The sequence below is a fragment of the Leucopleurus acutus genome, assembly GCF_964270905.1.
Source record: "Leucopleurus acutus genome assembly, chromosome: 2".
Lineage (NCBI taxonomy): Eukaryota > Metazoa > Chordata > Mammalia > Artiodactyla > Delphinidae > Leucopleurus > Leucopleurus acutus.
In genome coordinates this window covers 135591099-135617848 of record NC_139143.1, presented here as the reverse complement: position 1 = coordinate 135617848, position 26750 = coordinate 135591099, and the positions used below count along the sequence as shown (strand labels likewise).

Genomic DNA, 26750 nt, shown 5'->3' with positions numbered 1-26750 from the left:
TACACACACACACACACACACACACACACACACACACACACACACACAGGTTTTTGCTTTTACTCCATCTTTCCAGCCTATTAAAGTTACTGGTTTGCTTTAATCATCTCCAAACAAGTGAAGAAACTCTCTTAGGAAATTGGGTAACCTGAGTGCAAAAAATAAAAAGCTGACACTATTTTCTTTTTGTTTAAGTTCCCCAGGTCACAGTGAAATCATTTCAACATGATACTCAGAATTCTGGGCTTCTAACTGCTTCCATCTTTGAAGGACACCTTACTTCTGGTAAGAAAATACTGCTTAGGTTTGTTGAGTAGTCTTTACTAATCATCCATCTGAATGCTCCAGACTGAAAAATCATGTGTCAGGCATACGTTTCTTGACAGTCAGATATGCCACATGCTTTCCATAGGAAAATAACCAAACAAGAATCTGCTTAAAATTGAATGTAAGGAGCGGTTTAGGTAGATTTTGCCAGCTTTGCTCTGGGTTAGATACACGTTCAGTTCAATTGCTGCTGGGGCTCAAGACCTCAAAAATTCTTCCTAAAAAATACCATTATGTGAGTGTCTACCATGTGCTAGGAATTTCATATACATCATCTTTTTCAATCTTCAAAATCGTCATCAATCTTCAAAGCAACCTGTTGAGGTAAGTGCTATGTATCTATTTTACAGATGGGAAAACTGGAGCTCAGAGAGGTTGAGGAACTTGTTTGGACTAAAATTCAAATACAATTTTCAAATCCTGAAGTCTGTGCTCCTTCTCTTATATAAACCAGCTCCCATTTTATTTGTTAGTATGACTTTGTATTTTCCATTGATAAGCATATCTAAATGTTTCAGGCATAAAAAAGATATTAGATCAGGTTGTAGAGCATTTATCTCCTTGCATAGAAATCTGGCAAGAATAGTATAAAAACTTTGGCAGGTGATATTGACATTCTTTGGACTTCTGTTTATTTATTCAAAAAATATTCTATGTTGCCAGGCACATATTTTATGTGCCAGGCACTATTCTGAGCACTGGGGAATCAGCAGTGAAAAAGATGAACAAAGGCTCTGTCTTCATGGAGCTTCCATTCCAGACAGGGTTGGGTGGGGGAAACCACAAACAAAAAAAAGAAAAGGAAGGTGGCAGCAAGTGTTATAAAGGAAATGAAGCAATGTAAGGGTACTCTGAACTTGTGTTACGTGAATCAATTACGGGCCAAGTGCTTAGGTTCAGCACAGATCCCTAATTACAAATGCCTGCACAGACCTGCACCTTGATATTTCTGTGGGAATTGTGGAGGCTAGGAACCCATGGCTGCTCTGTGAGATAGGTATTATTTTACAGAAGAGGAAACTTGAGCTTCAGCAAGTTCATTATTATGCTCTGATGTTATGGAGCTGATAAGCAGCAGCATCTAGTTTGAACCCAGGTATCTCAGGTTATTCTCTTGGTGACTCTGCTCTACTCCTCAAACCCCTTTACCTGGCCCCATGTTAACTTGGGAATTCCTCATTCTCCTCCAGGACTAATGCACAAGGATATGTGGAAGCCAGTACCTCCCGTTAGTTGCTTGAAATCCTTAGCAATAGTATTGTAGTCCTAGGAAAACACTAATTCCATACCCCACTGGGACTTTGGAGCAAAGTAAGCCACACTGGCCCTGGCCCACCAGTGGCTTTAGGAGAGGGGCTGGACAGCATGGAGACCCCCAAGTGCATGTTAGGTGCAGCTGGGGAATAACTAGGGCAGGGCCAATTCAGTGTCTGACACATGGTAAGTATCCGATAAACGTCTGCCAAAGCTGGGGAGGAAGGAGGATGGAAGGGGCCAATACCCAGCATGGCTCAGAACCAACTCCAGCATGACAAGTCATGTCCAAATTAAAGTTTACATTTGAAAATAGAAAATAGGGTTTTTCATGTACTAGGGAGAAAATAGGATGAGCCTGGTAGGTAACACATGCCGAATATAATAATTATTTAAAGATTACAGGTGATTAATTCCACTTCAAAATTCAAAAAAAGCACTGTTTTTAAAATAAAATGTCAGTGTAAGATATATGGCAATTTGGATTTCTCTCATAACAAATATTGTTCTAAGTAGAGTGAAGGTTCTTTTTTAGCAGGAAAAAAATCATGAACAATAAATTTCGAAGAATGGTGACAAGTTGTACATAACTTCTGTCTTGTACAAAAGGTTAAAAAAAAAAACACAACTCATTTGTGATTGTAGCCAGCTTTAGACTCTGTCGCAAGCAATTGGGAATTCTCACGCGTGCCGAACAAACCAAGTGATGTTTATCACTAAACTTTTTTTATATAAAATATGCAAGCACAAGCTCAGAAAAATGTCTAATGCTGACCACGTTTGCCAGAGACTCAATTCACTGACATCAGATATATGCAGCCCAATTCCCTCAAACAAAAGGTATTGTGCAGTTTGGAAGGGCAGTCACTTTACAGCCCAAGGTAAAGGTTAATTTTATTTCCCCTTCCTATTTCCTTTGAGATCAATGACCTTCACTTGGAGCAGGGTAGAAGAACAATGATTCTGGCGTCACATAGATGGAAATTATACCTAAAATTATTTTTCTTTCCTCTCAGACAATAGGCAACAAGACATTGGGCTTCTAGTAGGAATGGTCTTCTTTGCCGTTATTTTATCAATTCTTTCTTTGGTTGGGATATTGAACAGATCGCTCAGAACTGGGTAAGTTTTTGTAGAATTTGTTTTCTCATTTAGACATATATTGGTACCATCAAAATGTAGTCAATTCTATGATTTACTAGAAAAATTCATCAACATTTTTCTTGAAAGACAAAAGAAACTGTTCAATGAGTACCCACCCATGCCAAACTATTTACAAATGTCATTCATTTAATCCTTGCAAGATCCTGCCAGAAAAGCTCAGTGGCCTATTTTACAGATGACTTACACGAGGCTTAGAGAGGTTAAGTGCTCAGCCCAAGGTCACCAAACACTAAGCCAGGAACAGCTGACGTCTCAGCCCATGTTCTGTCTTTCCTTACGCAGCCTTCTCATTGTGCCCTCAAGTCTGTCTACAGTGCCTGAATTCTTCACAGTAGTTTACGTCGTAACCTACCTCAAGTTCTACCCAAGCAAATCCCCTGAATCAATGTGAAGAGAAGTGTGGCAATGTGTGAATTCATCACTTTGATACCAATCGTGTTAGTGTTTCAGCATCCAGCCCCAATGCCCATTCCCCTTGGCCTCCTTCAGTCATTTTTTTCCAATATGGTATTAGTATAATAAAGATCAATGCCTAATTATTTTAAAATGAGACTTTGAGGGAAGCAAGGCCTTTGACACCCTAAATTTTACCAGATGCACTGAGTATTTCTAATTGGTTAATAAAGTTGTTTGATGTGGCAGTCCCCCAGTTCGTCCAGTGACGCACAGATTTAACACATGTGAATGTTCTTTGCCTAATTGGCACTGAGTTTCTATTTCTTGCCATCACTTGCTTCATGAGATAATCCTTCTTTCTTTGAAATTTATAATCAAAATGCAGTAGAGAGATTCAGAATGAGCTATTGTGAATAAGGTACACTAGTGATATATTTTTTAAATTTACATAGGCTTTTTCCTCAAAACCTAAGCTTTTAAATTACACATTAATAAATATATCCCTGGTACCCTTGTGAGGTGAGAAAACTAATATGGAACTTTATTTCAGGTTGTTTTAAAACATACTTGATTATAAAACCCTTTGAAATATCTTAATGTTCCAACTTGTAGTGCATAATCATATTAATATTTGTGTTATTATCCAAAGATGTCCTAGAGAGTGTAAAATTTTAAATAACATTAAGTTTGTTACGAACTAAAAATTAACTTCCTACTGGTAACGATAAATAAGAAAATAAAACAATTCTTTGCTAATTTAATTATTTAAATAAGCATTCTTTTTAAACAGATAAAACTAGAGATAATTCCAATATTACTATTTTACATATGAGCAGATACTGTTTTTACTATAACTTGACATTATTTATAAAAGGCTTATTTCAGAAACAGAACTGGAAAATGGAGAGCAAAACAATTTTAAATATAATGAAAACAAGAGTGGTATCTATCTATCTATATATCTATATATATATATACACACACACATATATATTTTTCTCACTGTATCAGTATGCTGTATAAAAACTTTTCTTCAGTAGCATGAACTTACTAATTTGGTCTAATTTTAGGTATACATAGGGAGTGTGAATTATTTAAAAAACTGAACCATAAAACATTGTATAAATATGTGTAAAGAAATTATTTTTTACCCTACAGTTCAAGGTCAAATTGGGCAAGCAAAGTCCATGCAGCTAATTTGGTTGATACTTAGCAAAAGTTCTTAGAGAAGCTGCATAAACAGATATAAGAGTCTGATCTGTTGTGCTGCATTGTTAACACATAATAATGTGCCAGAGATCAGTGTAGTCTCTTCGAAGCTCCCGGGACAACCTTTTTGCTCAAATCAATTTTTACGTAAATGCAGAAAGTGCTTTCAACACAGTGGCAGTGCCAAGGGGTAGCTTAGGAGGAAAAGTGAGGTATTCACAGCTTCTCACTCTTCCTTCCACCACCCGATCCCAGAGATCCGTAATAAGCACACAGCCTAAGTAAAAACTGGTGTCCTCACCATGCCACACAACTGCAAGCCAACTTCCCAGGACTCCTGCTCCAACTACATAAGGAAAGTCTGGGGCCACCACTATCATCTCAACCCTATTTAGAATCATTACAATTAGAGGAGCTCAAATATTATCGTTTTATTATATGACATTCTCTTCTTTAATATTTCTCTGTGGTTATGGTCCCCTTGGAAAGTTTTACAAAATATCCCTTAGGTTTTACAAACTTTTCCACACTGACATCTCCGCTTATAATGGTTTGCCATATTTAACATGTGTATAGTTTCACTTCCTGGGTGGTTCTCCCATTTATCTTGAATCTAGTGTGAGTGTTTTGTAATGTTCCGGCTTATTAGAGACAGGCAGAGCAATAGAGAGAAGAGGAAAATCTGAAAAGATATTGAATCAACTTTCCACATAACTTTTTAAAGTAAGAGATGGAAATCTTAGTTTCTGCATCGGAAAGTTTGGTTTTAATTATGCATTCCATTCTAGTTGATTTCCTAATCTCCTAGATGATTGCCTGCACCAATCCTCAAGTAAGATGCTTATTCTTAGTCATTTTTTGTTTTTTAGAATTAAAAGAAGAATCTTATTGCTAATACCGAAGTGGCTTTATGAAGATATTCCTAATATAGAAAATAGCAATGTTGTGAAAATGCTACAGGTAACCAAACACCATCAAATACAAACTAAATGGCAGCTGAAACCAAGAGTGCAGTCCAATAATTAGAGTAGAATTTCAATTCAAATAAAGAAATATGTGTGCATATTTGCACAACTGTATGGCTTATGTAGAGAAAAAATTATACATATTTCAAATCATACTTAAGAGAGATGAGAGAATGGACTAAGGGAAGAAAAGAGAGATGAAAGAGAGAAGCAATGCCATTCAAAAGAGAAGAGTGAATGGAAGATTGTAAGCCAGGTGCCAGAGCCACTTACTTGGTGGCCAAGCAATTGGAAGGTGTCTTCAGGGACAAAAGGAAGAGGGAAGAAAATCTCAATAGATTGAGCCTCAGAGACACAAAGGGGCTTCTGTTTTACATGAGACTGGAGAAGCAGGTGGAGCCCAGGGAGGACACCACTTTGCTCCTGAGACCCAGTGGAATTCGAGAAGATGAATGTGAGGGGACTATGGCAGATGGTGTCACCAGGGGTGGGCCAGGTATCCAGTTTAGCAAAGAATAGAAGGGTGCCCCAGGAAGACCCTGAGGCTGTAGGGGACTTTGCCAGTTATGGAGGAGCTGCTGCTGATTATGGAAGAGGGGAAGTAATCTGCTATGTGTGCTCCTACACTTTCTGGCTCTCCAGCCTGGCTGTCAAGGGGTTCAAAACTCAGTTGATGGGACAGACACATCATTCAAGTATTGCGATGCAGTGATGTAGTACAGTAACAGAGATGAGACAAAACATGATGAGAGTATAGAGGAAACATATTAAAAGACAGGAAGGAGTTGCTCAGGAGAAACGGAAGACATTCAAAATAGACAGGCTACATGAGCAAAGGCACAGAGGTGAGAAGAGCATGTTGGGTGTTGCTTTGTGGAAACACTTGATGTGAGGAGTGACTGGAATAATGTGGGAATGCAGAGTGGGATCAGATCACAGGAGACCTTATTATGGAACTCAGACTTCATTCTGCCAATCAATAGTTTTCAAACTTGAAAAAAAGTTATTTTTAGCCTAGGAACCCTTTGTTCAAATGATGTGAAGAAGACAAGTATTTGTAAAACAAGAAAAAGTGGCTCTTTTTGGAGATCTAGTGAGCCCGTTAACCAACTCCTTCCCTAGCCCCAGGTGAGTCCCTAAGGCAACAGTTCTCAGCCTTGGTTGCATGCTAGAATCCTGATTCCCAGGCCACAACCCAGGGTCTTTGGGGGAGGGAGGGCAGGGGGAGACCCAGGCCTCAGCATTTTCCAAAGCTTCCCAAGTGATTCCACTACACAGCCATGCTGAGCACACTGTTAAGGGGTTGAAAACTATTGCTAAAGCCAGTGAGGAGTCAGTGAGGGTGTGTCCATTGGAATAGGAATGGTCCTAGGAAAGAGGCAGAATGGGAAGGTAGAGAAATAAGCATCGTGAGTTGTGGGCCAAGTGTCGAGAAGCAAGGGTCTTTGATGCTGACTTTGTAGAGGGTCTGTAACATAAGAAGTGGAATGCATCTGTGGAATGTGACGAGGAACAGGTCACTGGTGGTCCCGGTCCAGGGGTTCAGTTAGAAGTGAATGGAAGGGGACTGAGAGTGGAGACATCTTTTGAGGAATGTACTCTAGAAGGGAAGTAAGAAAGGGGCTATGCTGACACATGATCAAATACTCTCAATACTGATGCGACGAATGTATTAACAGTAGCTCCAGAGCAGTATGGACTCAGAAGCGTGTCTGTACTAAATTGAATGGGCTTGAGAGGACTAGTATGGGGGAGGGGGCGGGGGAGGGAGGGAACTGATCAAGTACGACTATGAAGGGATGTGGAGGAAAGTCTCACCTGGAGCAAGAGGAGGGATCCTTGTCTCTGGATCCTTGAAGGAGAGAAAGGGTGTGGACGTGGTTGATTTTGAAGGAGGTAATGTTGCCTACACAGTGGACGGGTGGTCTGGAATAACTGAACCCACATATAGAATAAAGTACACAGTTAACAGCTGACTGAAGGACAAGTACATAGTCACCAAACTACAACTAATAAATACTGTGGTCTTGATATACATTCCACTTAGTCGTTCTGTCTTGCTCCCCCACTAGTTATCCTAGGGAACTGGGGACACTCTGTGATTCAGAGCATTGTCCCTGCCCTCGTTGTGATCAGATCCTCCTCTTCCTTTACTGTCCTCACACTGGAATAGTCCCTGTTGCTCTTCTGTGTCCTTCACTATGGTCTGACTCCCATCCACTTCTCCACTCAGCTGCCAGCCTGAAGAGGGGAAAACACCGCCTTCCTCTCAGTTTACTATAGCAACTCTAGTTCCTTTGACTTCATCTGACCCACGACTACATGTCTGCCCTTCCCAACCCAAACCTGGCAAGTGCCTTGGGGAGGCAGAGCCGATGAAAATTTGAACGACCCTTCATGCTGCTTTATTCAAGGTCTTTGTCTTTGTCAAACTTCCTTCCCATTCTGGGCTCCTGGAATTAGAAATGAACCTTAGGGTTTCTTTCAGATGAGGTTTTGTTTTCTGCCCAAAGACTAAGGGGTAGTGTTCTAGTCAGTTCAGGCTGCTCCAACAGAATACCATAGACTGGGTGGCTTAAATGACAAACATCTATTTCCTACAGTCCTGGAGGCTGGGAGGTCCAAGATCAAGACACCAGCAGATCTGGTTCCTGGTGACAGCTCTCTTGCAGATGGCTGCTTTCTGGTTGTGTCCTCACATAGCAGACAGAGAGATCAGCTCTCTGGTGTCTTTTCTTATGAGAACGCTAATCCTATTCATGAAGGCTCCACCCCCATGACCTAACTACCTCCCAAAGGCCCCACCTCCTAATACCATCACATTGGGGGTTAGGGCTTCAACACATGAATTTTGGAGGGACTCAAACATTCAGTCCATAGCAAGTGGCTATAATTTTGTAATTGTGTTGGGTGGGAGTTATTTGCCCTGGGAAGCCAGCCATCAGCTGGAAGGCTTCGAGTCCTTTTCTTACCAGAAGAGTCATCAGGCTTTTATACAAAGAAAAACTTTCTTCACCCACCCTCCTGACTAATCATCACAGACATGTCTGACTTGTGAGCAGCTAGCTGCACGCCTTTAGAACCACAGCACAAAGCATTTACTACAACTTTATTCTCAAATGAAAGCAAAATAGGATTCTCCATGCACTATCCCCCACTGCCAACTTTCTTTTATTTAAGCAACAAAGTATTTTCTTGTAGAAAGGAACTATAATATTAAGAAATAGTCCAAAATTTTAAAAGGCCCTGAAATAATTTGCAAGTTAATATGAAAGAGGCTTCTTTCTCTTTAAAATTTTTAAATAAAGACATGTGCTTACAGCATGGACTATTTTTATTACTCCCTTCCTTCAGTCTCCTCCTGGGAGAATTTAACAAACATTTGGAATGGAGCAGGGTTAACAAAAGACAAAAGGAGGAAATCATATGGGAAGCGAAACAATATGAAGAAAAATAAGGGGGAAAGGAAAGTTGAGGGAAAGCAAAACTCCAGTCCTTACTCAATTATCCAGTTGGCTCCTTTAAACTTCTTTTGTAAAAAAAAAACAATGTCTTTTCTTTCTAGGAAAAAAGTGAATTTATGAATAGTAATTCCAGAGAACAGGTCCTATATGTTGATCCAGTGATTACAGAGATAGAAATCTTTCTCCCAGAAGAAAAACCCATGGACTACAAAAGGGAAAAGAACACAGGATCCGTGGAGACAAACGACAGCCTGCAGAAGTCACTACTCACCAACACTACAATTGTATATATTCCTGATCTCAACACTGGGTATAAACCCCAGATTTCAAATTTTCTCACTGGGGGAAACCATCTCAGCAATAATGATGAAACAGCTTCCTCAACTCTGGAGCCACCAGCTGATTGCTCAAACCTGGGAAAGAATGCCAGGTTTAAAAAATATCCTAATTTTTCTTTCTCTGTCTCAAGTATGAATTCACTAAGCAACACACTATTTCTTGAAGAATTAAGCCTCATTTTAAATCAAGGAGAATGCAGTCCTCCAGACATGCAAAACCCTGTAGAAGGGGAAACCACCATGCTTTTGGAAAATGCATCACCAAAAGAAACTATTCCAGAACAGACCCTGCTGCCTGATGAATTCGTGACCTGTTTGGGGAGCATGAACGAGGCGTTACCATCTATAAATTCTTATTTTCCACAAAATATTTTGGAAAGCCACTTCAATAGGATTTCACTCTTAGAAAAGTAGAGCTGTGTAGTCCAAAGCTGCCTTGCAATTTGAAGATGGCTCTCTCCCTCAACACAAATTTAATTCTGCCCTATTTTTTTTTAATTGGAGAATTAAGATCTAAAGATAGAACATAATTCATGGCCACAAAAGCAGCAACAATATTAGGGATGCCTCCTATATTTTAGAAGATGTATCAACTATATCTTTTTGAATTTTCCTCATTACAAGGCACAAAACAGATCTCTCTTTTGTATGAAGGATAAATAATACAAAATATGTGGTAGTGAAATAAATGCTGAAAACCGTTCTTTGAAATTGAGATATTAGTATTCGCTTACAAGAGGAAAAGCAAGTTTAATTTTCATTTTATTACTTAGTGTTCTCTCGAGTAGATAAAAATACAGCCCACAGACAACAAAATAGGTAAGGGATGGAAACAGAGGAACAATTAATTGCATGTTTACTGTGTTGGGTTTTTGCCCTACTACTTTCTATTCATATGTTAAGAATTTGATCTTCCTTATTTTGATTTTGGACTGAGAGAGTTGTAAAACAGTGATGTGTGGAAATCATGAGATAGCTGTCTTCATTCCAGTTCAGAGTGATGGCATTGTTCTCCTGTGGTGTAGTTGGTGTATTAATTACACTGTAGTAGATTTATTGAGGTAGAAGATCAACGAGGTGTAATTATTTCTTTTGTATTAGATATCTGTCACAAAATTATTGTTAAACCAGGTATTTTTCCAAATCTAGGATGGCAATACTTGCCACACCTGTCAGTGCCCCATATCCTATGTCTCCTGTAAACATCACCAACTCATCACCACGTGCCTTTCTGCTGAGCCCTAAGGTGGCCTCAGAATCCTCGCAACACAGTGCTCCTCATGGCCACAGTCAATAAGGGCTGGGACTGGAGATGAACTCTATCTGCCAACCAGGTCAATATTGGAAGTAGGTGATCTTAAAAATAAAAAATGCTTATTTTAATTGAGAAACGGTACCCAGCAGACATCTCTATTATGATTAATTTTTACATCAGGGGGACCTTTTTCTAATGATCAGAACAATTTGAAAATTGAATAGATTACCCATTGAATTTCTCTTCTTCTTCTAATAGTTGTCAGCAATAATTTATATTCAGATTAAATAGTTTTATTTTAGCAAACAAAGCAGTTAATCAAAAAAGGACCAGTTGTTAGCACATGAGCAATCTATTTTGTTTTGTTTTGGCTTTTGAAAAAAAGAAAAACCACAAAAGCAGTTTTGTTGTCATTAAATGTCCCCATGGGGCTTCCCTGGTGGCGTAGTGGTTGAGAGTCCGCCTGCCAATGCAGGGGATGCGGGAAGATCCCACATGCCACGGAGCCGCTGGGCCCGTGAGCCATGGCCGCTGAGCCGGCGCGTCCGGAGCCTGTGCTCCGCAACGGGAGAGGCCACAACAGTGAGAGGCCCGCGTACTGCAAAAAAAAAAAAAAAAATGTCCCCATGAGGAGGATGACCACACATCCTGGTTTGTCCTGGTTTTTGTCTGTTGTCCCAGTGTTAAGTATGGCCAGTGTGCCTTTTCCCTCTCAGAAGCATCCCTTTGGAAGATAAATCATTTGGTCACTCTATCTATGAAGACTGTTTAATGTCCAACATATAAATAATTTATCACAATTCATCTCTTTTTTTGCCTTGGTGGTCCTCTTTATTTTATATCGTTTACTAAAGCCATTGTGCTCCAAAATGAACATACTATTGGTGTAAAAAATATATCTCCTGCTGTGAAATTCTATTCTGTTTACCCTAAAATATGTATATATTTGTTGTACTTCACATATTCTGAAAGGTGTATATTTTAAATCACTAATGAAATGCTAACATTAAATATCTTGACTTGTAAATGATCATATGCCTTTGTGTTATTCCTTACCCAATGGGAGAATACAATGAAGCAAAGAGGTGGGTAGTATTTGAGATAGAAATAACAAAAGACCAAGACGAATCTTTGATGTTTACCAATCTGCTGAAGACATCTGTTAACAAGTGAAAAATATTTTCATAGTGTATTTCAGTATAACTGTAACCTGCCACACATCAAAAAAGCTTTTGTCAGGCTTATAGGATTGCAGCATTATTTGATCTTCTGTGTGTGCTTTCAATGCAGTCAGTGCTTCCTTTAGAACATCTTCTTGTCCCCCTGGAGCAGAAAGGGGGCTGCTTTCTCTTCCTATAGTGTCCTTCTCACACCCACATCATGTTAAGAATGGAGGAGACACTTCTAGTTCCATCCATGCCATTGGCCTTTGTTGGTCCCAATGGATTAAAATTTGAGCTATACCTATAAACAAAGCAGTATGCTTGCCATTGCCCCAACTCAGAGAAAATTTCAACTGCTTCATCACAATGCAACCTTGGTACACGGCAAAGGGTTTTCTTTCTATGATTCTTTTTTTTTAATAAAGTTATTTATTTTATTTATCTATTTTTGGCTGCATTGGGTCTTCGCTGCTGTGCGTGGGCTTTCTCTAGTTGCTGTGAGCCCGGGCTACTCTTTGTTGTGGTGCGCCTCATCATCGTGGCTGCTCTTTTTGCAGAGCATGGGCTCTAGGCGCATGGGCTTCAGTAGTTGTGGCACGCGGGCTCAGTAGTTGTGGCTTGTGGGCTCTAGAGCACAGACTCAGTAGTTGTGGTTCACGGACTTAGTTGCTCCACAGCACGTGGGATCTTCCTGGACCAGGGCTCAAATCCATGTTCCCTGCATTGGCAGGCGGATTCTTAACCACTACGCCACCAGAGAAGCCCATCCTTCTATGATTCTTATTCAACAAGTATTCACTGAAGTGTTGAATGCCCCTACTATGTGTAAAGGCACTTTGAACCAATATAGATGTTAACAAAACCAGCCAAGTCCCTGCAGTCTTAGAGCTTATATTCTAAAAGCAAGAAGCAGATAGCACATGGAACCAAATCACTGCCCTTCAGGGAGCTTTTGGTGGGGAAGAGGGTGAGGATAGGAGATCGAGAGAGGCAGAAAAAAATAAAGAAGAAAAATGCCAGCTAATGAGTGCCATGTAGAGAGGTAAAATGGGATAATGTGATAGAGAAGGACCTGGTGGCCACTTTGTGCTGGGCAGTCAGGGAAGGTCTTTCCCAGGAGGGGACATTGCAATCTGAATCACAGGTAGGAGCTGCATGTGAGAATCAGCTTGCCACTGGTAAGTCCCTTTTATAGAAGAATTCTCCAGAGCTAATGTCTCTACTTCTTTCCCTCCTGGACAAGTTGCCCCTAACCCCAGACCTCTGCCACCTTTCCCTTCCTCAGTCAGAATTTTCTGTAGCTTTAGGGGACAACTTTGTATCTTTTCACCTTTCCATCTAGCCTTTGGGCTTATTATTAACTTTCTTTCTCTGAGTCTCACAATCTAAGTTGCTGTTTCCTAAATGAATGTGTCGTACTTATTGGAGAGGGTTACAGAGAAAGAGGAAGAAAGAGAGAGAAAAAGCCCCTCGAGATACCATCGAGAGGAAAGAAGGGGAGAGAAATACAAAGAAGGAAAGGTAGATTAGTATGCAGTGATGCTGGAGCAAAATGGAACACCTTGGTTCTGGACAATACTGAAGCTGATTAAGGGACATCCAATTTCCTCCTGTTTTTGAATCTTCTTTGCTCCCTACCTCTCTTTTCTTACACAGAAGCAATATGGGGAGGAAAAACTGAATTACAATTTGGGGGTATCTTCTTGGTTTGTGTGTTTTATCCTTTTTTAAATTAGGAATTTGTTTCTGCCAGAGTTAGAAATAATATTGATGCTATAAGAGGGCTTTAGAGTTTTAGCATGCAGTTTTTGGGTAACATGGGTTGTTGTTTGGCCCTCCTGGTTCAGTCAGAAGGTGTTCCCAGCTTCTTTTCTTTCTTTCTATTTTCAGTCCCTTTGACATAGAGGCAGAACATGACTATGGCATAGGGCAGAGGTTTTCAAAAATAAATTTTAGCAGCTGATCCCCTTTCTCCAAATGAAATCTGTTGCAGAAGCCCCAAATATAAAACAAGTGAAAGCAAATATTCTGTTGAAACAGAGGGTGACGTTCACGCTTGTCCCCGCTACCCCTCCTCTGTAGCTGCTGCTGAAGCAGCCTATCCATCCATGCATAGGCTTGCATATGAAAATCCAAGGCTGGGGAATTGCTAGTCCACACCTGGGTGATCCGGGTCCTAGCCCAGCCTTGAGAAGCCTGTACCTCAGGATTGAACTAAACTCCCCATCTCAGCCACAAGGTTGCCACCAGGCAAAGAGGACCAGAACTCCCTCGAACCTCCCTACACTCTGAATGACTCTGTAAAATGCTTTCTCTCGGAGACTACTAATAGAGGTGGTACTATATGCAATAATTAACTTGTTTCTTTCCAATTACTTCATCATAAATGTCTGGGTTTTGTTCAAGTTTATGTTCTTTTTGTGATTACTAAGAATAAAATATTGTGTTGTGAATATAATTAGATTTTATAAACCCAAAGACTGCCAAATTGTGCTGCAGTTTATCTCTTTATGAAGTAATCATACCAATTATAGGGAGATGATGTTTTAATGGAAAACATTACCCACTTGGCAGACACTATTGATTTAAGATAAAAGAAGTGATTAAAAACAATTTATGGATCTCTCTTGGGTAAAAGCATGAAACCAATAAAAAATAATTGGATTCTGATTCATGGAGTGGATTGTGTGCAACTTTCTTGGATGCTATCATTAAGGCAATATTACAAGGATAGCTAACAAAGGTTTGATAGAATGTTATTATGTCTCTTTCCTACCGCTAAGATTATCACCATTAAATCCCAATTAATGTTTCATGTTAGGACTACCCTAGCCACTTTGCTAATTTCACTTCTGAATTTAATTTAGGATAAATAATCTGCATCTTTTATATACAGAATTTCCATCGATTTTCTGAAGATGCATTTCCTTTATGTTTATGGTCAGGAAAACAACTTATTATCTAATTCTCATAATTAGCATTTAGCAACAAATTAAGAACTTATTCTTAAATGGTCCCTTTTTGTTTGGGGTAGGAAGAGGATTCACACACTAAGCAAGTGTTGCAGAAACACAGTTCCTGAGATCACTGGTTCAAAAATTCAAGCAAAACAAAATGCAGTTTCTAACCATAAAGGCATACCTAAAATTAGTGACTTTGTCAGAGCACAGGAAGGAAATCATAAATAGTCAAACACTGGAACCCAAGTGTGAGATGCGGAAGTCCATAAACCTGACTGTTTCTTTCTGTTCACATCCTGCCTGAGAATTTTATTAGAAGTGAGTGAGAAAGAAAGAGTACAGTAGTAAAATATATACATAGTTTTAAGCTATACAGTTATACATGACAAAATCAAATCTAAGCAATACCAATGTAAATGGAATGAAAAGTGACAGTGCCTCTTCCCACCCCTGCTTCCCATGTGTCATCCCCATCATCAAAAATAGTGACTCTCAACAAGTTAATGGTGTTCTTTCCAATATGTTTTCTACCTAAGTGGTTAACATATAGTATTATTCTGTGACTTTTTATTTTCACCTATCAATGTATCTTGGAAATTTTTACGTCATTATATTTAACCTTATCTTACTCCTTTAAACAGTTGCACAGTATTCCATAGAATAAATGTGTTTTTAATATATTTACCTATTCTCCTGTTAACAGACATTTAGATTGTTTCCAATTTTTCACTAGTATACCCATTCCTGTAATGAATCCTCTTATATATGTCTGTACACACATATGTGAGTCTAGGGGAAGAGACAGATACTTAAATGGAGACAGCAAGAATGGGAATATGAGGTACCTGAGAGGAGAGGCAGGAAGTGTCACTAGACTTGTGGACTGAAGAGGAGGAAAAAGGACTAAAAAAGTTGAAAAGCATGCATTTTAGGTAATGCAGGCTGCTCATGTCCACCTAGTAAACAACACCAACCCTGAACTCTCATCATACTCCTGCTGTTTTCTTTTCAGTGTTCAGGATTTCACGGTAAACATGCAAAATTTGATATTCATTGGATACTGGCTGATGTGATGCTTATTTAAAACCTCTTCTCATCTGGATTTAAACAAAGTTCAGCACTCATTTTACTTTGGTATTCAACGTAGAATATTATTTTAGTAGCTAAAATTGAAAATCACTTGTATTTCATTAAATGAGATTAGGATTTTAAGAAGCTGCCAGCTGCCAAGTGTTTGCAGGTTCATTTCTCCTTTTTTAGTATTCATTGCACATTCCACCCAGCATGCTACTTCGGAGATTCCACTTGATTGAACAGAGGCAGCATATGTAGAACCTTGTGAGGGATGGGGAAGGAGCTCGCTAAAGCCCAGAGTAATGCAGAAAAGCAATTCGAATTCAACAAACAAACCAACCCAGAAACACTTTGGAAAAATGCTAGATGTTGGTTTCAGCCTATCCTCATAACTTTAATGAAATGATGATTTTTAAAAGTACTTTTTAAAACTCCTATTTTTTCCCCATTTTGTTTCCTTTGTTTTACTAAGCATGGAAATCCTTCTGTTAAAAATCCAAATTTTTTTAACAAAAAATTTGCAGAAAAGCACGTAGAGCTACAAATACAACTGATGTTGCAAATAGGTGGACTACACTTTGTTTTATTTTCCCTTTAAGAGCTTGGATTAAGGTCAAACAATCAGGGTTTTTGAATCTCAAATCTACCACATGCCAAGTGTGTTACCCTGGGCAATCACTGGAGTTTCATGTTCTCTCTCTTCATCCTATTTTCTGGGACAGGGACATGGATCTTGGTGTACCTTGCAGAAGAAGATTTGACTGAGTTGACTACTCTCTCCTTCCTGAAACACTCTCTTCATTTCACTCCCAGGACACCGCTAGCCCATGACCTCTTTCTCTGGCTACTCATTCTCAGCCTCGTTTTCAGGTTTCTCCTAGGCCTCTCTGTCACATAAATGCTGGAGGCCCCACAGCTCAGGCCTTTGTTTCTCCTTTGATGATCTCGTCCATTCTTGTGGCTTAAAGCACTATCTACATGTCATGAAAACAGATTAGCCCGACCTTGACCCTGAACTCCAGACTCATACATTCAATTTTCTGTCTAACGTGTCCATTTGCACCTCCTCACAGGCGGTAAGATCCAAGATGATCTCCCAAGACTTCTCTTCTCACAGGCATGCCCATCTCAGTAAATAGTACTGCTCACAAATCTTGGTGTCATCCTTGATTTTTTTTTTCTCTTACTCCTCATGTCTACTCTTTCAGGAAAACCCATTCACCCCACCTTTAAAATATATCCAGAAATTAAATCACTTCTTACTACCTCTGCTCGACCACCCTAGTTCAAACCACCAACATCCCTTGCCTGGGTCATTGCAAAAGTCTCCTACAGATCTTCTTCAATAGAGTAACTAGATGATCCTGCTAAAACAATGTTGTCTGTTCAAAACCTGTCAGTGGCTCCCCATCCCACAAACAATAGTAGTCCAAGTCACTACAGTGACCTGTGAAGGCCTACCTGGTGTACCTCTCTCTGTCCCCTGGCCACCTAGCAAACACCTCAGGGCCTTTGCCTTGCTGTTCCCTCTTCCTGGAATGCGCTTCTCCAAGGTTGTTGCGTTGCTCACTAGCACACTACCTCCGGGCCTTCCCTGGTCACTCTATCTAAAATTGGAAACATGCCCCCCATACTTCCTACTCTCCTCCCCTCCCTTTTCTTTATTTATTGTACTCACCACCATCTAAAAACAAACATACTGCATATTTCAAACATTATTCATTGTCACCTACTACAATGTAAGATCCAGGAGGGCAGAAATTTTGTCTGCTTTTTTCCGCACCAATCTTTAATGCTTAGAAGAGTGCCTGGCACATCGTAGGTGCTCAATAAATACTTGTTAAAAGAGTAAATGAATAATAGACAATGACACAATTTATTAATTCCATCTGTTTCCCATGAGAAGGAAAACAATCTTACATGAAGGCATCAGAGAACTTTCAGGCCTCAGTGTGTCTTCTGAGGCTCTTCCATATAGTCTATTATTTTATCATCATCATTGTTGTTTCTCTCTAAGCTGCCACAGTATAACTGATGAGAAAGCAATGATACAATGTAAAAATATGCGTTCTTCTTTTCAATTCTGCAGTTTTCTTTTATTTCCTTGGATCATTTCAACATGGCAGTTATTTTTAACCACCTTTTAAATTTTTGACTGAATTCCTTACTTCAAATAGATTCACATGGCAGAGTTAACAACACTTCAGTGAGCAAACAATACTTTCCATTTCTTCAGGAGAAAATGTTTCCAGCTACCACACTAATTAGACAGCTTTCTCTGATAATCAGGAGCAGAAAAATTGTGTGGTGTGTTAAAGAAAACGAGCAAACCAACAGGTGTGCTCACCTTACAGGACGTTCATTAAATAGCCCACTAATAAAAAAAAACACCAGCTGAATTCTGAAAGACCAGGCATTCTCATCCATAGGAACTTTGGTGTAAAAAAAAAGCACTATAGTCTACTAAAATAGTAGAGATAATACGTAGAATATACTTACTTACTTATTACTTTTCTAAATGTCGTCTATTTTGTTTCAATCTAGCCTGTTAATTTTTTCAATGAAGCTGGGGTCGGCTCAGTGATTTATGCAGTGTGGCAGAGCTGGGGGCACACCCACTTTCCCGACTCCTGCTCCAGGGTTCTTTTATCACCTAAACCAACTTAACTGCTTAGAAATAGACCAGTAGTATGGACTTGGAGGGCATTATGTTAAGTGAAATAAGTCAGACAGAGAAAGAAAAATACTGTATGATATCACCTACATGTGGAATCTAAGAAATACCCAAACTAGTGAATATAACAAAAAAGAAGTAGAATCACAGATTAAAGAACAAACTAGTGGTTACCAATGGTGAGGGGGCTGGCAATAAAGGGGTAGGGAATTAACAGGTATAAACTACTGGGTATAAAATAAGCTACAAGGATATATTGTGCAACACAGGGAATATAGCCAGTATTTTATAGTAACTATAAATAAAGTATAACCTTTAAAAATTGTAAATCACTATATTGTACACCTATAACTTATATAATATTGTACAGCAACTGCACTTCAATAAAAAATTAATAAAAAAGTAAAATATTGATAAAATAAAACGCTTAATCAATTCAGAAAAAGAAAGAAATAGAGCAGTAGTTCTTACCTGCCTAAACTTTAGAATCACCCGAGGAACTGAAAAATCAAACAAAAAAGAAAACCCCAAACCTCCTGAAGCCTGATCACGGTCGCCAGCCTCATCAGTACCTTTTTAAAGGTTCATCAGCGGTATCTTGTGCACTGCCAGGGTTCAGAACCAGCCACTTAAATGTTTTTCCTTGTAAAAAGGAGCTTTTTGCCTTTGTCCGTTATTATTCAGCATCCCCCCTTCTTCCATGACCTCTTCTTCTCAGGGACAACAGACACCAATCAATGGAGCCCCTTCCTCACCACCACCTCACCTACAAATTGCTTTCCCTCATCCTCTCTCCTTACTTCCATAAAGCAAAAGAGATACACCTTTCCCTTGTCAAGCTCCTCTCTCCACCTGGCACTGGACTTGCCCCCTCATCTTGTGCCTCCTTAGGGACTGGCTATAGTTCACTGTTTATAAATCACACCCACCTCGTTCTTGTTTACCAGTGTCTGGCTCATCGTAAATGTGGTAGAGTCTTCTAGTTGTCTCTTCAGCATCCATTCTCACATTCTTACTTACTATCAGGACCTCTCTATTATTGAAGCAGCAATGTACCCCACTAAAAGCCATTTTCCAGCCTCCCTTACGACTACGTGTGGCCGTGTGATTGAGTTCTGTCCAATGAGATTTACATAGAAGTTTTTAGAGGGATTTCCAGGAAGTCTTTTAAAAAGGGAAGACAGACACATGGAGAAACCTCTTCTCCTTTCCTCCCCCTTCCTTCTTCCTGATGACTGGAAAGTAGACATGATAGCTAGAGCTCCAGCAGCCATCTGGGACTGTGAGACGACCTGAAGGATAGAAGCCACACACTGAGGACGGTGGAGCAGAAAGATGGAAGGAGCCCACGTCCCTGATGATTTTGAGGGGCTGCCCTAGAGAACTTACCACTATTTTTAGGTGAGGCTAATATTTTTAATTCACTGTTATTGGTAGTCTAGATATTTGTATATGAGTTAATCATTATGGATGCAATAAGTAATCAGAAATTAATTTTTCTAAGAAAGGATGGAGTACACCCCTATGGTGGCCATCTATCGTCTGCCCAGTTCCCCTTCTCTGGGAACTGCCCCTTTCCTCCCTTCCACATGTTCCTTCAGTGTCACACTGGTCAGCAGGCTGCAGTTGATTAGTGTGGGGTACCCTAATCCAAGGCAGGCCAACCAAATGCCCTCCTAGGACTTAACTCTGGTTATAACAATTGGGCTAGAGGTACACACTTGACCTAAGCTGGACCAATGAAAGGCCTTCCCCAGAAATTCTGGAGAAACAGTCTCTCCAGTGATAGACGTTTAGATGCAGAGTTCAGAAGCTGTTGTTAGTCATGTTTTTTTCTCACATGACCAGAATTTAAAAAGGAGGATGGTTTGCAGAGAGCAAGAAGAATAAACAGATGAACAGAAAAGGGCAAAGAGCAGAGGTGGAATGAGAACCCCAAATGTATCACAGTCCCTGGTTTTAATTGTTAACAAGGTTCAATTACATTCGTGACCTACAGTATAAGAGAAAACTTTATCATACAGTCATCTTTTTGCATAAACTACTTAGAGTTGTATTTCTGTTATTTGTAATTGAGAGTCCTAATACAACCCTCCAGAGTTATAGCTTTGTATTTTGCTCCCAGAATCTATATAGTTTTAATAATGATTAGCAATAGTGGTGTTTATCTTGTGCACTAATTTACCTGAAATTGAATAGGGACTACTGCACAAACATATATTTGGTGTTGTTTTCAGTAAATTTTTAGTAAACTGGAGTTAAACCTCAAGCCGTCCTGACAACTTCTTCCTCGATCAACCTCTTTGCAATTACAGACAGAAGAATTGGCCATAAATGCAATTCAGCTTTAAAAACACCATAAATTTTAAAAGCCTGTGAGGGACCACTGGATTGCATTATCAACTCATTGTACTTCCTATTTGGAAGACTAAAATTAGAAATGAAATTCTAATGTTTTTGTTTATATAAATGTTTATAACTGTCCTCTTTCCATCTCAAACAATTATGCCTCAATAAAGACATTGCACGCTATTTGAGAAGAGGAAAATACCTTTAAATTATGTGACTGAGTTTTAGAATGTTAATAAAGGATGGCTAACCAAAATGTTCAAACTAACTGATGAAAATTTCCTTTTCTATGACTACGTAAACAAAAATCTTTTGCGCAGTACCAAGTTGTTTTTTGTGTGTGTGTGTGTGGTTCGCGGGCCTCTCACTGTTGTGGCCTCCCCCGTTATGGAGCACAGGCTCCGGACGCGCAGGCTCAGCGGCCATGGCTCACGGGCCCAGCCGCTCCACGGCATGTGCGATCTTCCCGGGACCGGGGCACGAACCCGTGTCACCTGCATCGGCAGGTGGACTCTCAACCACTGCGCCACCAGGGAAGCCCCAAGTACCAAGTTTTATGTGGTATAATGTGTAAAAGAGAAAGCACCTTATCTGTGTTTGTGCAGAAACCAGGTAACCTTGTCATAAACTGGGGAAGAAATGACTTAAGTGTCACCGCCCACTTCTGCTGTGAATAGGCTTAAGGGCTACTAGGTGCCATAACCATTAACACAAACTTGACAGAAACTAAATCTCAGTGCACAAACTAAAAACAAACCCGATCTGCTCTAAATGAGTTCTATGAATTCATATGGGGCTATTCCCAAACATTGTTTAACTTCGCAACAACTTGTGAGGTATTATCATCACCACTTTGCAGCTGAGGAAACTGAGTCAGAGAGCTGTTGCATTGTGCCAGGGTCACCCAGCTTGTAAGATTTTGAACAAAGGTCACTCACTCCCACCATATGCCTAACTCAGCACTGTGCTCTACTGTGAATTTCTCAGCTGTGGTTTAAATTGTTTCTTTAAAATTAACATTTGCTACGCAAGACTGGAGTTTTCTTCTTGGGAGTAATACTGTACACAGCACCAAGAATATAGTAATTATACCAAGAGTATATTAAAGTCAGCAGGTGTGTGTAATAGAGCAATTACAAAAAGCACACCTGTGAAACATGTTCAGATGCAGCAATAATAAATCATTTAAAAACTAGGCTTGACCACTAAAACCGACACATGATTCTGGACTGAATCTTATGCTGAGGGCAAGTATGAGGGGCAATTTACTATCAAGACTATTATTGGGACATTCAGCAGAATTTTAATATGAGCTGCAGTTTATTTTTAAAATGCTGTATCAATGTTAAAATTTCCTCTATTTGATATCTGCACTGTGAATATTTAAAAAATATTTATATGAAAACACATTGGAGTATTTTAGCTAAAGGGCAATAATATATGCAAGCAATCTCTCTCAGATGGCTTAGCGAAGAAATTGTGTCTCAAGAGAGATAGGAGAGAGATGACAAAACAAAAGCGACACGTTAAAAATATCCAGTAAAGGTATATGTGAATTCTTTGTGTTATTTTCATGGTTTTCCTGTAAGTTTGAAATTATTTAAAAATATAAGATTAATTTAAAAAGAGACCTATGGGCTTCCCTGGTGGTGCAGTGGTTAAGAATCCGCTTGCCAATGCAGGGGACACGGGTTTGAGCCCTGCTCGGGGAAGATCTCACATGCTGAGGAGCAACTAAGCCCATGCGCCACAACTACTGAGCCTGTGCTCTAGAGCCCGTGAGCCACAACTATTGAGCCCGAGTGCCACAACTACTGAAGCCCACGCGCCTAGAGTCTGTGCTCTGCAACAAGAGAAGCCACCGCAATGTGAAGCCCGTGCACCGCAGTGAAGAGTAGCCCCTGCTTGCCACTAGAGAAAAGCCTGCATGCAGCAACGAGGACCCAATGCAGCCAAAAATAAAAATAAATAAATTTATAAAAATAAAACTTACACACAAAAGAGTAGATATTAAAAAATTTAAAAAAAAGAGCCCTAGGTTAGACCCAGGGGTTCTGGATTCAGGCTCAGATTTCCCACTGTTCAACTGAGTGACATTTGCCTTTTCACATAACCTCTCTGGACCATGTAAAATACAGAAGTTATTTGTTTTAATTATGGATTGGCATTTCATTATATGAATAAACCTCAGCTCATCCATTCCCAGCTCATGGTCTCTGGATCATGTAAAATACAGAAGTTATTTGTTTTAATTATGGATTGGCATTCCATTATATGAATAAACCTCAGCTCATCCATTCCCCTACATGGGGTAGTTTCAACTTTTTCACCATCACAAATAGTGCTGCAATGAGCAGCTGTATACATGCTTCCTTGTGCTCACATGCAAGCTTGTCCCAGACCTGATCCACATTATCGACAGGGATAAATTCAAGAATATGAGTGAGTGGGGAAAGAAGCACACTGCAAAAGGATATGTCAATCTGATTCCCTTTATACAAATTTTCAGACACTAAAATACATCATAAAAGTACGAAAACATATACTGGATTGATGTATACCAGCTTCACCATAGAGCTAACCTCTAGGCGGGAGGGAGGAAGGGAAGGATAGGGTGGGCTTTGGTCGTATCTATAATTTCCTTTTTTTTCTTTTAAACTTATTTTATTTTTGGCTGCATTGGGTCTTCGTTGCTGCACATGGGCTTTTCTCTGGTTGCGGCGAGCAGGGGCTATCCTTCGTTGTGGTGCGCAAGCTTCTCACTGAGGTGGCTTCTCTTATTGGGAGCACGGGCTCTAGGTGCACGGGCTTCGGTAGTTGTGGCTTGTGGGCTCAGTAGTTGTGGTTCACGGGCTCTAGAGCGCAAGCTCAGTAGTTGTGGTGCATGGGCTTAGTTGCTCCGCGGCATGTGGGATCTTCCCGGACCAGGGCTCAAACCCGTGTCCCCTGCATCGGCAGGCGGATTCATAACCACTGCGCCACCAGGGAAGCCCTATAATTTTCTTTTAATAGATCTTTATTGGAGTATAATTGCTTCACAGTGCTGTGCTAGTTTCTGTTGTACACCAAAGTGAATCAGCCATATGCATACACATGTCCCCATATCCCCTCCCTCTTGAGCCTCCCTCCCACCCTCCCTATCCCACCCCTCTAGGTGGTCACAAAGCACCGAGCTGATCTCCCTGTGCTATGCGGCTGCTTCCCACTAGCTATCTATTTTTCATTGGGTAGTGTATGTATGTCGTTACTACTCTCACTTTGCCCCAGCTTCCCCCTCCCACCCCGTGTCCTCAAGTCCATTCTCTATGTCTACATCTTTATTACTATCTTGCAACTAGAGAGAGAGAGAGAGAAGCAGAGGGGAAGAGACAGTGAGAGAGACAGAGAAAGTAAAAGGATTCAGCTAAAGAATCTTTCAGTCCTTTCCAGCTGTCATGTTCTATATTCGAGTTAGATTTATAACCTTAAGAAACTTTATAACCTTTAGCCTAGTAGACAAGTCAGAGACAAGTAAAACATAGTTTAGTATGCTTTGAAGGAAAAAGGACTGATGTTGTATTAAAGAAAAAGCTTGATTAATCATTTCCTTGAGATAATGGAACTTAAGCTGCAATTAGAGGAGATAGTGAACATGGGGAGAAGGGCAGGCTTTGGTTAGAGAAGTGCTTTTAGCCATAGATTCCTGATGGGGAAAGAGGACCTTTTCATTCTTAGCATTGTTTGCTCAGTGAACCACCTAAGGAAGTTACACCCCAGAAGGAAACCTGTTATTACACATTGGAATTGACTGGTCCTCCATTAATAGCTACAACTGAATAGCATGTTTTGAAACAGCAGAAAAGCACAAAGAAAAAATATTTTTGATCCAGGACTGGTGTCATTTAAAGTAAACAAAGTGGACATTTCGTAATTATCCGGTGAATTTCTGCAACTTGATTACTAGACTGGATAGTTCAAGCAAAAAATGCATCTATTGGGACTTCCCTAGTGGAGCAGTGGTTAAGAATCTGCCTGCCAACGCAGGGGACACGGGTTCAATCCCTGGTCCGGGAAGATCCCACATGCCGTGGAGCAACTAAGCCTGTGTGCCACAACTACTAACCCTGCGCTCTAGAGCCCGCAAGCCACAACTACTGAACCCGAGAGCTACAACTACTGAGCCTTCATGCCACAACTACTGAAGCCCACGCGCCTAGAGCCCGTGCTCTGCAACAAGAGAAGCCACAGCAATGAGAAACACGCACACCTCAACGAAGAGTAGCACCTGCTCGCCGCAACTAGAGAAAGCCCGCGTGCAGCAACAAAGACCCAACACAGCCAAAAAAATCAATCAATAAATAAAATTTTTTTAAAAAAGTGCATCTATTGGTGAGTACACACAACTGCAGCAAAACATCTCTCTAGCTCTGAGGGTCACCTTATATAAAATTAAACAGAGAGGGGTTTATCCATCAGGGCTCTTTTGGTACCAAAGAGTAGAAAACCCGATTCAAATGAACTTAAATGAAAATAAGAGTTTATTGCATCAGGTAAAAAAAAAAAAAAAAGCCAAGGGTAGATTTAAGTTTAAGTACCTCTTGATCCAGGAGCTAAGGCAATGGCATCAAGACTTTGCTTTCCCCCATCTCTTGGCTTGTCCTTCTACACTGTTGGCTTATTTTCAAGCTTCATATGGTGTCCACCATCAGGTCACTCTTACTGCTAGCAGTCCCAGGGAAAAAAAGATGGTCTCAGCTGAGCAGCTCCTACACAAATTCCAACAATTAAGGTGCTTGGAATAACCCACATCACATACTTATCTCTAAGCTAATTAATCACTGTTGCTAGGGAGTGCAATGCTTTCATTGGCCAGGCCAAGTCACATGCCCAGGAGTCAGGGGTGGAGTTAGTTCCAACCTCAGCTCCTAGGGGAGAAGAAGTGTTATCAATGAACACTTCTCCCACTTTAATGTGCACTAAATTGCCAGGGAACTTCTAAAATGGAGATTCTGATTCAGGAGGTCTGGAGTGGACCCAGAATTATACAGACAGAGAGTCTGTATTCACAATAATCCTGGCCATATAAAACTCCCAAGGAGAATGCTAAACTACTGTTTAAGGATCTCAAGTGTTGTTAGTTACAGGCCAAGCCAGCTACATAAATTAAGGGGCCCAGTGAAAAATGAATTGGAGCTCCTTGTTCAAAAATTATTAAGAATTTCAAAAATTGGGGACAGCAGAGCATTAAACCAAGCGCAAGACTCTTTTAAGCTTGGGACCTGTGCATCCTTACAGGTCACACATCCATGAAGCCAGGCTTGATTGCAGGCTAATGTTTTGATGAGTCTATGGCCAGAGCAGGATTTCTGTGAATACTAGGGGACAGGCTGAGACAGACCCTGAGGTCCTTCTCTGCTCTTCCCCCAAAGAGATTCAGCCTCATCTTTGAATAAATGTTGAATATCTATTTGAAAATCATCTCCCTGAAGGAACACCAGTTATTAGGCTGCCTGTGGAGCCCACGAATCTCAGTCTGACTCTCATTAGAAGAGCCCTGCAATGCTTACTCCTCTTCTTAATTGCCACTGATTTTACTCCCATATTAGGCTAGATATTCTTGCTGTGTGTCCCAAGGCATCCCACACTTTCACAATCATTGCACTTAGCACATAGTATTTGTTAGCTAATTTAGCTGTCTGTCTTCCCTCCCAGACCACAAGTTCAAGGAGGGTAAGAAAAGTGTCTACCTTGTTTAGAGTCCCTTTCTCTAGTACAGTGCCTGGGACAATGTTTTACAAATATCTGTAAACTGAGTCGACAATTATAGCAATAGTTAACACTTTTGGCACTGTCAGATGTTTAAATTTTAGCCATTCAGGTGGGTGTGGTGGTAGACTAGTGTTTTAATCTGCACTTCCCTGATGATTAGTGAGGTTGAACACCTTTTCGTGTATTAACTGGCCTTATGAATACTTTCAGCATCAGCTGGCTGGGGCTGCCATAACAAAGTATCACAGACTAGGCGGCTTAAACAACAGAAGCTTATTTTCTCACAATTTTGGAGGCTAGAAGTCTGAGATCAAAGTGTTAGCAGGGTTGCTTTCTTCTGAGGCCTCTCTCTTTGACTTGTAGATGGCTATGTTCTTCCTGTCTTCACGTGGTTATCCCTCTGTGTATGT

The 26750-nt window shown here is 40.2% G+C and overlaps 1 protein-coding gene across 1 annotated transcript in view; it reads left to right on the top strand.

Annotated features, from left to right (window-relative positions):
• IL23R (interleukin 23 receptor) overlaps window positions 1–9531 on the top strand; it is a gene marked incomplete at both ends in the record, with an annotated part of 52942 nt that extends 43411 nt beyond the window's left edge. The window contains 4 exons of the mRNA XM_082832611.1: window positions 196–285; window positions 2598–2703; window positions 5220–5310; window positions 8881–9531. Of these exons, the coding sequence (XP_082688737.1) occupies window positions 196–285; window positions 2598–2703; window positions 5220–5310; window positions 8881–9531 (938 nt within the window). The remainder of the gene's footprint in view (window positions 1–195; window positions 286–2597; window positions 2704–5219; window positions 5311–8880) is intronic.
• Window positions 9532–26750: the final 17219 nt, after the last annotated feature.